Genomic DNA, 15,925 nt, shown 5'->3' with positions numbered 1-15,925 from the left:
GATGGACACACATGTTGTTTCAAGCAGCTGTCTCTGGTGTGTTTCCAGATCGTAAAAAAGACTTGGTGAAGCTGCAGGCGGGAGAGTACGTCTCCCTAGGAAAGGTGGAGGCCATGTTGAAGAACTGCTCGCTGGTCGACAACATCTGTGCCTATGCCAACAGGTGTGTATTTCACTGCATGTGTCAACATCTGCATCATGAAATCCAGCTGCGATGCTGCTGACGCTTGTTTATGTCTTCACTTGGATGCGAGAAAACCAGCTGAAGTAGCTTCTTCTCACACCAAATTGCCAAGCTTTTTAGCCTCTTTTAGCAAATTGCTAAATGTACTTAATTATTCAGTCTCACTGCTCATCAAACCACAACCCTGTGTGTATCAACAGCCTGTGGCCATTTACAGCGGAAACCATGGAACCGACCTTCCACAGCAAGGTCTTTTATCCTCTGTGACATCTTCAGGGAAAAGCTTAGTGTCAAGCTGCTGCTTGACAATAACTATTACATAACTGCGGTGCTTCTAGAGAAGTGTCAGTGAAAGAGGATACACTGCAGAAGCAATGAAGCAGCCTTGAAATGTTTTCTGTTGTCAGCAAGTTAAAACATTTGACAGATGTGAGATTAGGGAACAGAGGTTTGGAGTACACCCCGGAAACAGTAAAATAAAAGGAAATACTTTTATCAGGCAACTTGATGAATAACACCAGCCTTTTGTGTGACAAGAACTAAATAGAGTAAAGGTTCTTTTCCTCCTGTGGTTTCACACTACAGCCTTTTACTGATCAACAGGTGGCAGCAATGCTGACTGCTGGCAGGAAACACAGCTTCAGCTGAATGCTAAAGGTACTGGTTCTGAAGGTGCTGGTGCCTCCTGCTCCATTTGAAAGCATTGGAAAGCAACTTGTTTGGCTTCACTGACTTATCTGCCTCAGATATTTGTTTGGTTCTGTGTCATAGTGCAGCAGATACTGTTGCGATCTGTTCGCTCTCTGTTCAGACGTTCTGCATTTCCTTATAAGACTAAATATCTCACTCGGTGAAGAATTGATAGTTGCTCATGTTTGTGCCAACCAGGGTACCTCTAACTACTTTTTAATTCACTTCGACATCCCGCCTCCCCTCCCCTGCTCTCTCTGCAGTGATGAGACATATGTGATTGGCTTTGTGGTGCCCAATCAGAAGCAGCTGCAGGCTCTGGCCGACCAGTACAGCATCCGAGGCTCATGGGAGGAGCTGTGCAACAGCAAGGCCATTGAGGAGCTGGTCCTCAAGGTCATCACTGAAGCTGCACTCTCAGGTAAGACGGGCTCACAGAAATGATCAGTGGTTGAGTGACATGTCGGACAGAAACAGCTTGAGGCTCTGAACATCCCTCCATCATTTCACCTCTGTTGCAGCCCAGCTAGAGCGCTTTGAGATTCCTCGCAAAATCCGCCTGAGCCCAGACCCCTGGACCCCTGAGACAGGATTAGTGACTGATGCATTCAAGCTCAAGCGCAAGGAGCTGAAAACACATTACCAGGATGACATTGAGAGAATGTACGGTGGAAAATAACAGCGAGGACCAGCACCTCATTGTTCATTCTCAAAGCACAGACCAACACTTGACTCAGAAACATCCTCTCTCACCCCCTCCCTCTCTTTTCTACTCCATCGTTGAAAAAGCCACAGTGACACGAATCTGTGGTCAAATATTAATGTTCATAAGATCTTAAACAAAGATGCTGCAGTTTTCCCCTTTACTGTGCACATTTGAACCTGTTCCACTGTGGAAGATGCTTTTGCTTGAATTTGTAACTAAAGTCAGGCTGAAAAAAAAAAAATCCCTGTCCACTGCTGCCTTCTCCCCTTTTTTTCATCCAGGTGTGTGACCTCTCTGTGGAGATCTTATAGTTCCAGATGTGAGTTATGAAACAGATGTGTGTGTTAGCTGATGTCGTCTGTTGAACTCTTGACTCCCACAGCAGAAGCTCAGGTCGGCCTTGTTGCTTTGTGCTCACCAATGAGTCGATTTGGTTGTGATGGTCTCTAACACTTCCCTTTCCATTTTTTTTTTCCTTTTACTTCAAGTTGTCATGTCTCTTCTCCCAGTCTCAACAACGCCTCTTTTAAAACATGGCCTCTCCTGCAGGTCAGGAGATGGTTAATTCTTTTGTTTCTTTTATTTTTTCATTTTTTAATATAACATGTTTTGAGTTCTGTCAAAGGTTTATTTTTTCTGCCACCCACAGTCAGACTTTGACGCCCCCGCTCGCGGGACGTCTCTCTCATCAGCACATCTTGAGCAAAAAGCACAAAGTCATTTGAGGGCAAATGAGAGCAGGTTGGTGAAAAATACTGAGACCATATCTGGTCTAATGATTTTTATTTTTTCATTATTAACAATGACACTGTTGCTCCTTTTTTAGGAAGAAAAAATGCTCCTAACAAGAAAAGAAACAAAGATGCACTGTTGTTTAGTCTATTGAATTTTCCTACAAAGATAGATTATACTTTTCTACGTGCTGTACAGACCGCAGTGCGCACAAGAATGCACATTGACTTGCTTGTATTACAGATGAAATTACTGTGTAATCATTGTCGTGTTTGATGAATCATAGTGCAATCTGAAAATATATCATTTCAGTCCAAGTAAGGCAGTTGATTACAGATAGGATTTAAATAAAACCACCAGTTGGAAAAATGAGCACATTCCTACAAGTGCAACTTCTGTGTGTGTAGCCAACATTTATTTTGCAGGACTTTCTTTACCAGTTTGCTGCAGCTTTGTGGCATATCTTTTAGTCATCTGCACGAGTGTGACAGAGTGTGTGACTGATTATGTCCATACACGGCACAAGCACGGACCCGGCATCCCCTCACTGTGCGGCACTTGTTGCCTTTTCTTGTGATTCTGAGTCACGCCTTTCTAATTCCTGACTGATTTTTAATTCCATGTTTCTCCTGAAGTGTATATAATCTCTGCAGGTGGAGCTGTGATCAGCAGAGGAAGCACATGTCTAGCTTCTCTATTTTAACTTAAACTGTATCATCGTAGACCAGCCTAGGAGCTCCACTCCCTCTCTGCACCGAGAGCCTGCCTTGTAACATAAGTGCATCCAGCTATTTATTTGTGATTTGCCTTTTGAAGATACTCAAATGAAGTAAATAAAGATTGTGTTTGGTCTACATGCAGGAGTGTTTCATTGTTTAATATTTGTGCCTCAATTACCAAGTCAAATGAATCAAACTGAGCACATTAATTCTTTTGTCTTCGGCATATCAGCTTCACGAGATGTGAACCTGATGTGACGAGAAAGCAGACAGATGATGACGTTTATTTACGTCTGCTCACCAGTTAAAGAGTGAAATCAGCCTTCACTGATTCGATAATGGTAACGACTGACAGGAACCTAATCCAATTTAACCACTGATGCTCACCAGTCATTAGTGTGGAGGTGTGAATTCTCAGTGCTGTCAGGCCTCTCCAGGGTGCAGTTCAGTCAGACTATTGAATTAAATCAGTCATTTGGAAATAATATTTTTATAAGGAAGAGAAAGTGCCTCCCATATCATCGCAAAAACTCATGAACATGAATCAAATGCTAACTTAAATGACTGTAAACCATCTTTACTTCTTTAATAGCTTTGTTTTCTGTAGTACCAAGAAGAAAAGACAACACACAGTTAGTGCTGCTTGTGCTAATTGGCTGGATAATAAACCTATGCTGCTTCCAAAATCCTAGCTTTAACGAACAGGATTCTGCTGTGCTGAAAGCTAAAAACAATTCATCCAGATATATTAAAAAAAACATGCTTATTTGGTAGAGACCCAACAGAAATCACATTATCATCATTTATATATATATATATATATATATATATATATATATATATATATATATTTATTTTTATTTTTTTTTTCGAACAGAAATCACATTATCATCATTTATATATTTATATATATATATATATATATATATATATATATCATCATTTATATATATATATATATATAAATGATGATAATGTGATTTCTGTTCTGAAAAAAAATATATATATATATATATATATTTTTTTTTTTTTTTTTATTTTCACTGGGAAAAAAAAAAAATATATATATATATATATATATATATATATATATATATATATATATATATATATATATATATATATATTTATTTATTTTTTCCCAGTGAAAATTTAATGTAGAAAAATGATCATTCTCAGTGAAATTCTGCCAAATTGATCGTAATATGAATATTTGCCTGAGGAGCTGACACAGAACAAAAACAGACAATGAATATTTAAAGTACATTTGCCAGGTGCCACAAACACAACTCCAGCTGAATGACAATGTTTCTTTACAGCTGCTGGATGTGTAAACACCTGTTTGCTCAGTGGTAGCAGCTAAAATTCTGCCTACACAAGTATAAACAGTCTAATTATTTAATGGATATTAATATTTCAGTTACAGAGGAATGAGCAGTTTCAATTTGCCTAATTAACTTTTCTTTAATTATCATTTTGGATGCAGGACTTTTATTTTGACATAAGTAAAAGATCTGACTCTACTTCTGCTGGAAACTAAAATACATTTCCCTTCAGACTTGTAATCAGAATATTTCTTGGTACAGACACAGTTTCCCTCGTGGAATCATTGTGTGTCTCTCTGCGTCGGTCCTACGCGGGTGGTATGTGCAGTGGTGAGTTTACTGTAAGATCTAATTACTTTTTGATGGTAGTGTGTCATTTCCATCCTTCCTTTGTATGACTTTATTCATGGGCGTTAGGTTCACATGCATAGAAATTGACTTTAGGACCAATACACTCACCAGCTTCTTCTTAAATGTATTTTTCCATCACAACCCCTCAGGACTCTGTGTTGGACTCTAGAGATGATGTAATTCTTCAGAAAATCAGTAAGTCTAATATACTCCTGGGTATTTGATGCTTTCCTAAGAACCCCCAAGAGGTTTCAATAATCTTAACAGATAGTAGTAGTTTTTTTTCTAAATTAGTTATTTTATTTATTTATTTTACTAACATAAGGTCCCTTCAGGGCTTCCATAGCCACAGGACTCATCTTACAATCAGTCCCCATCACATGACTCATGATGACCATCCAGGGTCCCTGTATAAATATCTTCATCCACGTCTTAGTGCGGCCAAACTCCACAAGAGCTGCAAGAAGATACAAGCCAAAAAGGTTCACATGAGACTTAACTCTTCAGTTTGGTAAGTTGACAGATCAGCACACTGTTTACAGACTGTTATCACTGGTTTATATGAACTAGTTCCTTTTGTATAAACTTTTTTAATTTTTCTAAACTACTGAAAGTGTTTTTCTTCAACAAAAAAGTACAAAATACCAAATTAAGAGATAAGATAAAACTTCAAAATAAACTCAATAAAATCTTCTTAAATGTGTAAAACAACATTTAAGTAAACATGGAAATTTCAGAATAAACTGTCATTTAAAGCTGCATTTTAAAAATGTGCAACAAGCCATTCACTGTTTGCATTAGCTGTCATTTTCAGAATATTCTAGTAGCACTGATTAACACCAGCTTGTATTATATTCGCTTTCCTTTGCGATGGCCATGTTTTATAGCTTTTTAAAGTTTTGCTTATGGTGATGAAACCTCATCATCAGTTACACATGGAGAGGCTGGAAACATTATTTTGTCAGTAACCTCACAGCTGAGGGTGTAAAATGAGTCTACATGTGTTTTCATAGTGTTTCATCACTCTGTGTTAACTTGTACAACAACTCCCATCCCTGTGCGTAAAGCGTGCGTAAAAGTGAAAGAAACCCCATAACTCTGGATGTACTTCTGCTTCATTTTCAGCGCCCCGTCAAGAAAACATGGAGCATCTGGAAAACTCCACAGCATCACACAAACACACACCGAGCAGCGTGAACTCCCAGGCGGACAAAAGCGACGGGAACGCGTACCTGTACATCCTGATAGTCATGTCTTTCTACGGAGTCTTCCTCTGCGGTATAATGCTCGGCTACTTCCGCTCCAAGAGGAGGGAGAAGAGGAGGATCAACGTCTTCACACGCCTGGTGCATGAGGAGGAGCAGCGGGAGTGGGGCGCGCTGCCCAAGAAGCACAGCCTCACCTTCCCCGCCGCCGTCACCGGCCTGCGCTCGGTGGAGGTGTCCCTGCCTTTCTGCGGGAACCACGGCACCCACCCGGGACACCTCCCCTCCCCGCTGGCGTGCGCGCTGTGCACGGAGCTGAGCAGCATCAGCTCCCTGTGCTCCTCCGCGGACACACGCTTGGCCATAGAGGAGGAGTCGGACAGCGGCACGGCGGAGGGGCCGGAGGAGAGCACGAAGGCCGGGTCCGAGAACAGCGGAGACGACTCAGGCTGAGCTCCGCCCGGAGAGACGGTGTCACATCACCTGGAGAGAAGACCAGGAGGTCACTGAGGCCCAAACTGCCCAACCATCAATCCTCTATTTACCACAACCCCCCCTCCGAAATCAAGAATATCATGATATGATCTCCTGGACACAGTCACAGGACTTTGTGGTCAAGGCGAAATGTTTTCGATCTTAGTCTTGACCACATGTGGCCTTTTGGAACTTTTTAGTTACTTTACAGTCTTCAGATTAAATGATAAAATAACAGTGGTGAGACTGAAGCTTCTGACCACACTGGGCTTTTTTATATGTTATATGTTGGGATAATTTATAACTTATAACTTATATATCAATCCATACGTAGTGAATGTAATAGTTCAGCTCAATTCAGTACAACTTTATTTATCCCTGCAGGGACAACTGTATGCTGCAGCTCACCAACCAGGTCAACACACACACACTATAGCGAAAACAATAAAAGGCTCTGTGCTACCCAGTAAAATGAAACATATTATAACTATAGTACTTCAGTATTTTATTGTACAACTATGACTTTGGCTCATTTTGGTGGTGACCCCTCCCTGCCACACTGAGGACCACCTCTCTCTGGTTTGGGCTGATGACTCACCCTGCAGTGGACTGAGTGAGGGACTGGCTGTTTGGCTGTTTGGACTGAACTTGACTCGCTCTTGCCAACACGGTCTTGAGTATTGAAATGTACCTGGAACCCACTTGAAAGAAACTAAAATGTATTTGTTGTAGCTTGATAATGGACACTGTGTTCAGACACAGATGATGATGATGATGATGATGATGATGACGATGATGATGTAGTAGGTTTACTTGAAGAAAGCTATGCACTGTACATATGGTTTGTATTTGTCACCCTGTAAGGCTTAATTTAAGATGGAATCTTTGTATAAAAAAATGAATATTTCTGACCTGAGACCAGCTTTGATTTCCTCTTTTTTTGTGTTGCACTATGATAAACCACCAGTGGGGGGCAGTCTTGTAGTGGTTACTGGGTGGTTGCTACTAATATGGAAGATGAAAGAAAGATGAAATGAGGGAAAGGGTAAGTCTATTGTTATTATTTATTATTATTATTATTGTTATGTTTAGAGATATCCTACATTAGATTATTAGAATAATGCAGAATATAGCAGATAATAACTAAAGAGTACCACCAGTCCAACATAGCTCTGCTTTCTTATGCATATCTTCAGCTAAACCTGTCTCTTTTTGGAGCAGGCTATGTCCCAGTTATCCCAATTATGTCCCCATGTTTCAAACTGACAATGCCTAAACTTTTTGTGGTGATTAAAAAGCCTAAAGCAGGTAATATTTTTCAGTCACCGGTGATATTAGACTTGATTATCACATGTTGATAGAAGACCAGCAGACAGCAAAGAGCCACTGAGGCTTTTCTCTTCTCTTTAAGATTAAAAAGAAAAAATCAAAAACAAAAAGAAAAGGAAAAACACCTGGCAGCTTCAGGTTTTCTGTTCCTCTAAGACAAAGCTCCGATGTGTTTTCTCTCTGCTGTGTGACTTAACCCTGCCTCTACCACACACACACACACACACACACACACACACACACACACACATTCACACACAAACATCAGCAGCCGCAGGCTCTCAGGTCCACGAGCCACTGCAGTGACAGCTCGCCACACCAGCATAAGCAAGAGGAAATACACACATAGATTTTATGACGCACATGTATCAACAGAGTAACGGCTCTGATTGGCTCAAAGGTGTCGGCAGGGGTCGAGGTTGCTTGTGTGTGTGAAGGGATTTCATTCTCACTTTGCAGCTTTGTAAACAAATCTTTGTGCATTGAAAGGACTCGAACAGGTAGCAGGAAATCAGCTACATGGTCACTAAATATATTGTTGTACCTCAGAAGACTTTTTCCTTAATTGGCTTATCTCAGTGTGAACCCACTTTCCAACAGAATATCACGTTTTAAAGGTGAATTCAAGAGACATTTAGCTCCTGTTGAGGAAGCTTAATATCCAGTTTTCACCATACTTAAAGGCTCTCATGTTTTATTGTCTTAAAAGGAATTAAAGTAGCTTTTTTTTTTTTTTTTACAATGATCAACATAAAAAGAAAAGAATTTCTACAAATTCATAGGGATTGTGAGTGAAGAGTCCAGCCACAAATTCTCAGTAGATCTGGACTCTGACTTGGCCTCTCCGGATCATTGAAATTGTTGATTCGAAGCTATTCCTGTGGAGCTTTTTCGGGGTCTAAACATGGTGTTTAGTCTGATGGTCTCGTCAGAATAGAATCTTCTTCCATCAGAGAGTCTCTTGAGATGTCATGGGTTATTTTTTTTTGTTTAGTTTTTATTTTAACTGGAATTGTCTTTTGTGGTTGGTGAAGTACCCAACACAGTTTTTCCAAACTCAAGCCTCAGGAGCTAAGCTAACCAAGGTCTCCTTAGTCTTCCTGCAATGTCACTTAGTTTTTTTAGCATCAATTTGTAGAGATTTGTTTTCACTTTGAAATTACAGAGAACATCTTGTGGCCATTTTTAATGTTTATCATTCTATTCTTGATGTCTACTAAAATAGATTAACATGCTTCAATGTTCCAAAAAAAAACATGATTTTTTTTTTTATACTGTGCACCTTATACCTTACTCTATTCAACCTCTGTCTGAAAGACTTTAATAGAGCCCTGGTCTCTTTAAGGCCCCACCCCACTCTGAAGCTGACCAATCAGAGCACACTGGACTCACTGCCGGAAATTACGAATTCCTGTCTAGCTTTTTTTTGCGCGGCTGTAAACAAACGGTTGTGGCAGCAACAATGGCATCGGTTCTGTTTTACCGGTTTGAGCCAGAGTCCAATCCTGAACAAGAAGATCACAGACCCGATCCACCTTCAAGAACTGGACTGGAATACTTTTATTAAAAACCCTTGCCTTTTTTTATTTTTATTTTTTAATCTGTGGACAGTTACGGATTAAAGGGATATTAATAATCGAGGAATGGACAGACAGTCGGACTTCACTACCGCTTCAAAGGTAGGGTCACCACTGCTTTGCTGTCTTGCTGGTTTATGATGCTGGTAAATCGGATTGAATTATGCTTTTCTGCTCATAGCTATTGAAAAATAACCAAATGTTTAAAATGTGGATGATTTATCCAAGCTAACGAGGTTTAGCATGCCAATGTGGACAACCGTTTAAGCATTTATATCTTTGTACATGTTGCTACTCTGCTTTGCACTTATGCAATCAGGTCATTAACGATCCTGTTAAACATTACAAATTCAAAAAAATAATGCAGACTTACAGGTTGTGAGGCTGAGCTCATACAATGGGAACTGCCCCGTCCTTTAGGAATAACGTTGAGAAAATCTAGCAGGGAACTGATGCGGTTTTTAAAGAGGAGGGAACTGTGAAAAAGCAGATTTCACCAGGTGATTGAGAACAGTGTGTTTTCAGCATGGCCTCAAAACAAAAAAAAAAAACCAAACTTTTCCTGGCGTTCATTATAAGTAGTTGTATGCTGTGTTGCGTACCAAACTTGCAGGGAGTGTCCAGCTTGCAGGCTGGCACTGAGAGACATATAGACACCAACAGGTCTAGGAAGTTAGGCCTGGACTTCCAACAAGATGCTTCATGCAAATGAGAAAAGTCGATTTTGCGCTGACAGATGTACCCTATGTACTTCAAGCCTTGCGACTTCGTAGACCTTGTACGTAGACCCTGGTTGTAGCCAGATCAGCGGTCTGCCCACTGACCATGGTCACTAAAACAGACCACTGGTTACTACCACTAGGGGCGCTGGAGACAGTGACCCAGATCCATCCCCCATCCATCCCCTCCCTTCTCTGGATATGTCAGTGATCATAATGCTTTGTTTATTAAATATACTGTATTATCTTCTTCTTTTATTGCTAACTATTCTTATGCACTGTATATTGCAGTTTTATTTAACTGTTGATAAATATGAACCAGTGAATCCATATGGTCCTTGTGGTCTGGACTATGGTCAGTGGACAGATCCTTTTGACCCTTTACATGCACAAAAATCATATATATATATATATATATATATATATATATATATATATATGTACACATATATATCACATTATGGTAAAGGAAAAACTCTGAAAAGCATAATAGTTTGTCTTTAAAGGATCTTTTTTCTGATGAAATCCACTACTGTAAGTGGAGGGAGAGAATCTGCAGTATTCCTGTACCTAAGGATCAAATTAGTGGAAATTGCTGTGAAAAGATAAAAGAGAGAGACAGAAGGATTTCTGTATCCGTCTTCCTGTCCTCTGACATCTTGACACAGATACAGACATGCTGAAGCATTGTAATTCTTATTTCCTACATAACATAAACACCCGACTGAATAATTTATGTACAACAAACACACAGAGCGGCACAGTGAACCGTTCATTTATTATCAACCAGGAAGTTGAGGGGCATGCACTGCTGTGTCTCCAGCAATGAGCAGGAAAAATGCGGAAAGCTGCCTTGTCCTCAGTTTTGGTGCAACAGCAGATATGTGTGTGTGTATATTTGTGTGTGTGTGTGTGTGTGTGTGTGTGATGGTGGGACAGAAAGCAAAGTGAGTTTTTCTCAGGAGAAAGAGCGAGTAAGCAGGGTGAGAATAAGAAGCAGATGTGATGCATGGAGCGTCTACTGCACCGTGAAGCAGGATGTTTGTCATTAGTGTCCTCCTGTGGGAGTCAATAGTGGGGCCTGTGTCCTGCCTCAGGCCTCGCACACACACACACACACACACATGCACACATCATTAATGAGTCTGGAAATGAGTCATTTCAAAACCCACCATCTCTCTCCCTGCTTCCATTCTTACCCCCTCCTTTCTTCCTCAGTGCTGTCTCCTCATTAAACTTCTTTTCATTAAGTGAAGATTTCATCAGAAAGGGAGGGGGCGGTGGTAATGTGAGTGTATCTAATTGATCTATATACACTGCACTGGTTTTCAATGGGAATCTTTTTCCATCAGGTATTTGAAGAAACCTTTTCACATTGCCGTTAATAAATATTTGGGGGGAGTGTGAAAGGGGTCACACAGTGATGAATGCACAGAAAATCATTATCCAACTCTGCAGCTCTCCTCAGCTCTGCAGAGGCTGCTTTAGCTCAGTGTGGTTTTCTGGCATGCAACTCTCTGATCTAACAAACCCACTGTGCACAACCTGCCCAGAACCAACCAGTTAGCAACTAGCACGGTGACGACCAGATAAAAGGTAAAGAGCAGATAAAGATGGAGTGAATATAACACTTAACTTTGTCCGGCCTCCAGAGACGTAACTCTGAATAATGCTAATGTTCCTCTGTGTCAACTTTACAAGGCCTTAACAGCTTGTTGTGGAGCTCTGCCCCCAGGTGGCCAAAAAGAAACAATGCAGCTTTAAAGCTGCACCAAATAATCAAACGACTATCTGTTACACCCACAGAAAATCAGCACCTGACCCCGGCCTCTTAGCATATTAGCACATCATTGCACATAGACAAAGTTGGCAACTTGTAAGTGATGAAAGTGGAACAATGATCAGTCAAAGAATCAGGAGTTGGTAGAGACCAAAAACGGACTGAGGCTCATCAGGTGTCCGGTGCACATCTCCACGGTGCTGTGTCTGCTGGATGTGTGAAAACATTCACCATAAAAACCTGCTGCCCCCTCATGGCCACAAAATCTATTAATGCAGCTTTAAAACCAGCTCATTTTTTGATCTTTTCTTTCTTCCCACTTAAAACTCTTTAGTGGTGAAGCAGTCTTGATGTACTTAAAGCAAAATGTTGGACTATCGCTTTAAATACCTGCAGCTTCTGGTATCAAGATCAACCTAAAAAAAAAAAATGTTGCTAAATATTCTCCACCATCCTTTACCAGTGTGGAGCTGGTTGTCAGAATCAGTCCACCTGATAAAAGGCAGGTGATTTTCAGCTGATACCAGAGCCTGCATTACCAGACCTTTTCTGGGTCATGCTGGTTGAGCAAATAATGACACAAAGTCACAGCAATTACAGCGATGCAGCAGGCCTGCGTCACTCAGACTCTTCCCAGGGCTCACAGTTATTATTAGGGAACAATCTGAAAATCTGTGTAAGGAATAACTTCATTTGTTCAGGCCACAGCCAGCCTGCCTGACAGACTCAAGATTACCGATAGCTTAATGATGCTATAATTATGTTTGAGTGGGATAATATGCCTTAAATTCATATTTTAAGGCCTTAAATCATTTTAATTATCTCATTTTGCTATTTTTGGAAAACTAATCTGTCACTGCCTTCTCTTCATGCTCAAAAAGGGTCTTGCATTTTTGACTCACCTTCCTTTCTCACCTGATTGGGATGTCGAGCATCCAGTAGCTTCCGGCCTCTTTGCAAAGTAATAACGTGGCCTTTTGAAGCAGAAGCACCACAGTGATGGAAACATACTCAAAGATACAGCTGATGAGCTTATTATAAGAATGGCCACTTTCTCTGGAGTTTGCATAAGAGCTCTGGCCCTCTTCACGTCAGAGACCATCAGAGCCTAATCTCAGAGAGCGGCAGATCACAATGAAGTTCTCACACAATTTGCTCAGACACTTAACCTTGACAAATTAATGAGATTCTGGCTTAAAGCGAGAGGTGTTCAGCTTTTCCCTTGGAGCCCAGAGCACAGTGATTATTGGGCTGTGTGCTGAACCTCGTGCTCTTCTTGTGAAAGGCCCCTTATCCAGAAATGCACTCACACATCTGTCAACACCAACAAAAGACAAAGCAATCAGGCTTCTTTCAGAGCGTCTTGCTTTCCTGTGCACAAACAGCAGTGAAGAGTCAACCTTTTGCTAATGATTGTTACTATAGAAACGTAAGATAAAGGCTAATTTACATCTGCGCTGCTGGACTGGAGGGATCACCGCTGCAGGTCAAGAAAGAGGGGAGTCTTCAAAATACTGAATACAGTGAAAACAAAAATCAGTTGCTTAGATAAAGTAAATGAGGCTGCAGAAGGACTCGTGGCTCATTTCATCCTTACGCTGATTATAATTTGAAGTGGAAATAAAGCCTTTAACTGTAGATTTCGATCAATAAGCTCCTCCTACTGCAAGAAAGTCCAAATTTTTAATTACGGCTGCTTTAATCAACATTTTTATATTAACAATGGAACAAATGTCAGTGTCTAATATGAAAAATGTTGCTTGTAGTGGAAAACCCACAGAGAATTATCACTCAACTCTACATCATTGCAATGGAGAATTTTAGCCTTTTTCAGCTCATTGTTTTGGTTTTCTCACCCACAACTTTATTATTTTGGTTCCCTCTCACTTTTAATCAACAAAAGCTCAGATAAATCTTTGATAAACTACCTCTTCTGCTGCTTCTTCTTATGGGAATAGTTTGACATTTTGGGAAATATTCTTATCAAATATCCTTATTTGCTTTCTTATCAAGTGTTAGACAAGAGACTGGATCCCACTCTGTAATAGTCCGATAACTACAAGACTACAGCTGAAAACTAGTTAGGTTAGATTAATACAAAAACTGGGAACAGTGAAAAAAGAAATAATGATATTTTATTCAATATATTTTTAGATTTATTTGGTCATAAAAATTAGATAATGAGTATTTTCCATCACTGCATTTGTAACTGTTCCAAAACCCCACACACACTCTCCTCAAAGTACATGTGATGTCTCCATTTGAAATATAATGACACCCACTGCCTGAGCTGATCCTTCTATAAAAGAGTCTGACTGATGTGAAACGCGGGGTGTCAGGCGTAGCAGGTCTCACCCAGGTCTGACTTTGTTAGCGCCGCTGTGCGAAGCTTCATTAAGTCAGTGGGAAGTGTTGCTCCTTCCTGCCAGATTTGCTTGGATCACTACTAATGAGCACAGTCATAGTTCACAGTCATAGCTGGAGAAAAGCTCGCCGGACCAGCGCCGGCCCGTGTACGTCCCACGTTTCTCTGTAATGGCAAATGAAGCATGACAGCACAAGACGTGGCTTTCTGCTGGCTGTTTAACACACCTGTCTAATGAACGGTGTATTGAGCCACACACTGGTTAATTACACGCTCAAGGAGCCGTCCCCTATAGGCTTGTTACCGTGGCAACCATACACCAATGCAGGACTGCATTCAAGGAAGACGAAAGGAGTTCATCTTTAACCTGGTCTGTCGTTCAGTTCGTGTGTCTCCTCTGAAGTCGGGAGTCCAGGTCATGTCTATGAGCACTTTACCGTGGTGCACACCAGTACATCGTGTGCTGACAGCTGATACATGAGGGACATGTGTTAAATTCCTCTGATCCCCCTGCAATGCTGCGACAGCTCGGTCAATCACTTTCCAAACTACACCTCATCCATCTTTAAGTCTGGAGAACAACTACGCTAATTGTGCATTAACTGCCGTATGGTGTAATTACTCATAAGCTACAGTTTCAATCTGCATGGACTGAGAATCTAATAAAACTAATTAATGTTATCTTGAGTGATACACACAATAATGCCAGAAAGTATTGAATTATCAGGTGATTATTACATCATTATGTTTCATAAGGAACTCTCTGTGTGATTTAATTAACTTAAATGATCTGTTAAATGTACGGCAGGTTACACTTTCTGTTTTTCCTGCCGTGAAGTAGACACAGCATTGATGGTAAATCATTCTGGAGGACTGTGGAGCTGAAACTAACACCATATTCCTCTTAATGTTTTCATTACAGGCCAAATTTATCAAATACCTAAAAGTGAAATTTTGTACTAAAAAATACTTTACTTTTACTCTGCTGAAGGAAAAAAATATTTATGATTGGTTAATAGTAAAAATAAAGTTACAACCCTTAGAAATAAAAGTTGGAAAAACGATCTAAATTCACAGGTTTCTTAGTGTATTAGCTTTTCCTGGATATTTCTGCTATATCTCATGTTCTTCATATGCTGTTGTCATGGAGATGGATCTGTTGACATGCAGGCTCAGCAGCTGTTAGGACTTCATCTGTCAGTCTTTTGGGACTCGATGGCTTAGAAGATTAGTATTATAGCTCAATGAGAATGTGGGATTTGGGAGGCATTTCTCAGGCGCGCAAATTCTAAGACTAAAGCTTGACATCAGTTTTGTTTGCAATCTCTCTCTCTGCATCTTTGTTGTCTGAATTTGTCGTGTCAATATGATACTGGAATCCATTTATTCCCTTTTCCAAGAGCAGACTTACCTCCCTGCTCCAGCTTTTCTTTTTGCTTCTGATTTCCAATCATTTTAATTTTATCCCTATTTGGCTGAAAGCTACTTAATTCAAAGTTAATTCCACATATTAATTGCTACTGCAGATTTTAAAGAGCCGCTCTGACACTGTGAAGCAGCACAGACTTTTACTCTGTAGCATGGGTCACTCTCCACAAACACTACATTTTTTGATGCATCTCGACAGAATCTCTCATTAGACCAATTTCTTCCCACCAAAGGACACATAACAGAACTGTTTTCACAGGCTGAATAATACTTGCAGGTAAGGTGACCGGTAAATTGAGCTTGAAAGATTTCCTTAATAAAATAATAAAGGACTTTGTAGA

The 15,925-nt window shown here is 40.3% G+C and overlaps 2 protein-coding genes and 1 long non-coding RNA gene across 3 annotated transcripts in view; 2 read left to right on the top strand and 1 right to left on the bottom strand.

Annotated features, from left to right (window-relative positions):
• Positions 1-3,166, top strand: part of acsl3a (acyl-CoA synthetase long chain family member 3a) — a 33,912-nt gene extending 30,746 nt beyond the window's left edge. Inside the window, exons 13-15 of the mRNA XM_071471783.1 lie at positions 49-163; positions 1,138-1,295; positions 1,396-3,166. Of these exons, the coding sequence (XP_071327884.1) occupies positions 49-163; positions 1,138-1,295; positions 1,396-1,553 (431 nt within the window). The 3' untranslated portion in view covers positions 1,554-3,166. The remainder of the gene's footprint in view (positions 1-48; positions 164-1,137; positions 1,296-1,395) is intronic.
• A 991-nt stretch (positions 3,167-4,157) lies between these two features.
• Positions 4,158-6,078, bottom strand: LOC139614559 (uncharacterized). Its single transcript, XR_011687077.1, has 2 exons — positions 5,940-6,078; positions 4,158-5,164 (listed from the first exon to the last, which is right to left on the bottom strand). It is a non-coding gene; the product is annotated as an uncharacterized lncRNA (long non-coding RNA).
• On the top strand, positions 5,147-7,304 carry kcne4 (potassium voltage-gated channel, Isk-related family, member 4). Its single transcript, XM_071471910.1, has 2 exons — positions 5,147-5,218; positions 5,833-7,304. The coding sequence occupies exon 2, from the start codon at positions 5,850-5,852 to the stop codon at positions 6,363-6,365; it is 516 nt and encodes a 171-aa protein (XP_071328011.1). The 5' UTR covers positions 5,147-5,218; positions 5,833-5,849; the 3' UTR covers positions 6,366-7,304.
• Positions 7,305-15,925: the final 8,621 nt, after the last annotated feature.

Source organism: Trachinotus anak, unplaced genomic scaffold, assembly GCF_046630095.1.
Source record: "Trachinotus anak isolate AG129_WGS33_773 ecotype Australia unplaced genomic scaffold, CSIRO_AGI_Tana_v1 ptg000034l, whole genome shotgun sequence".
Classification (NCBI taxonomy): Eukaryota; Metazoa; Chordata; class Actinopteri; order Carangiformes; family Carangidae; genus Trachinotus; species Trachinotus anak.
The sequence above is the reverse complement of the archived record's forward strand: the minus strand, read 5'-3'. Positions and strand labels throughout refer to the sequence as shown.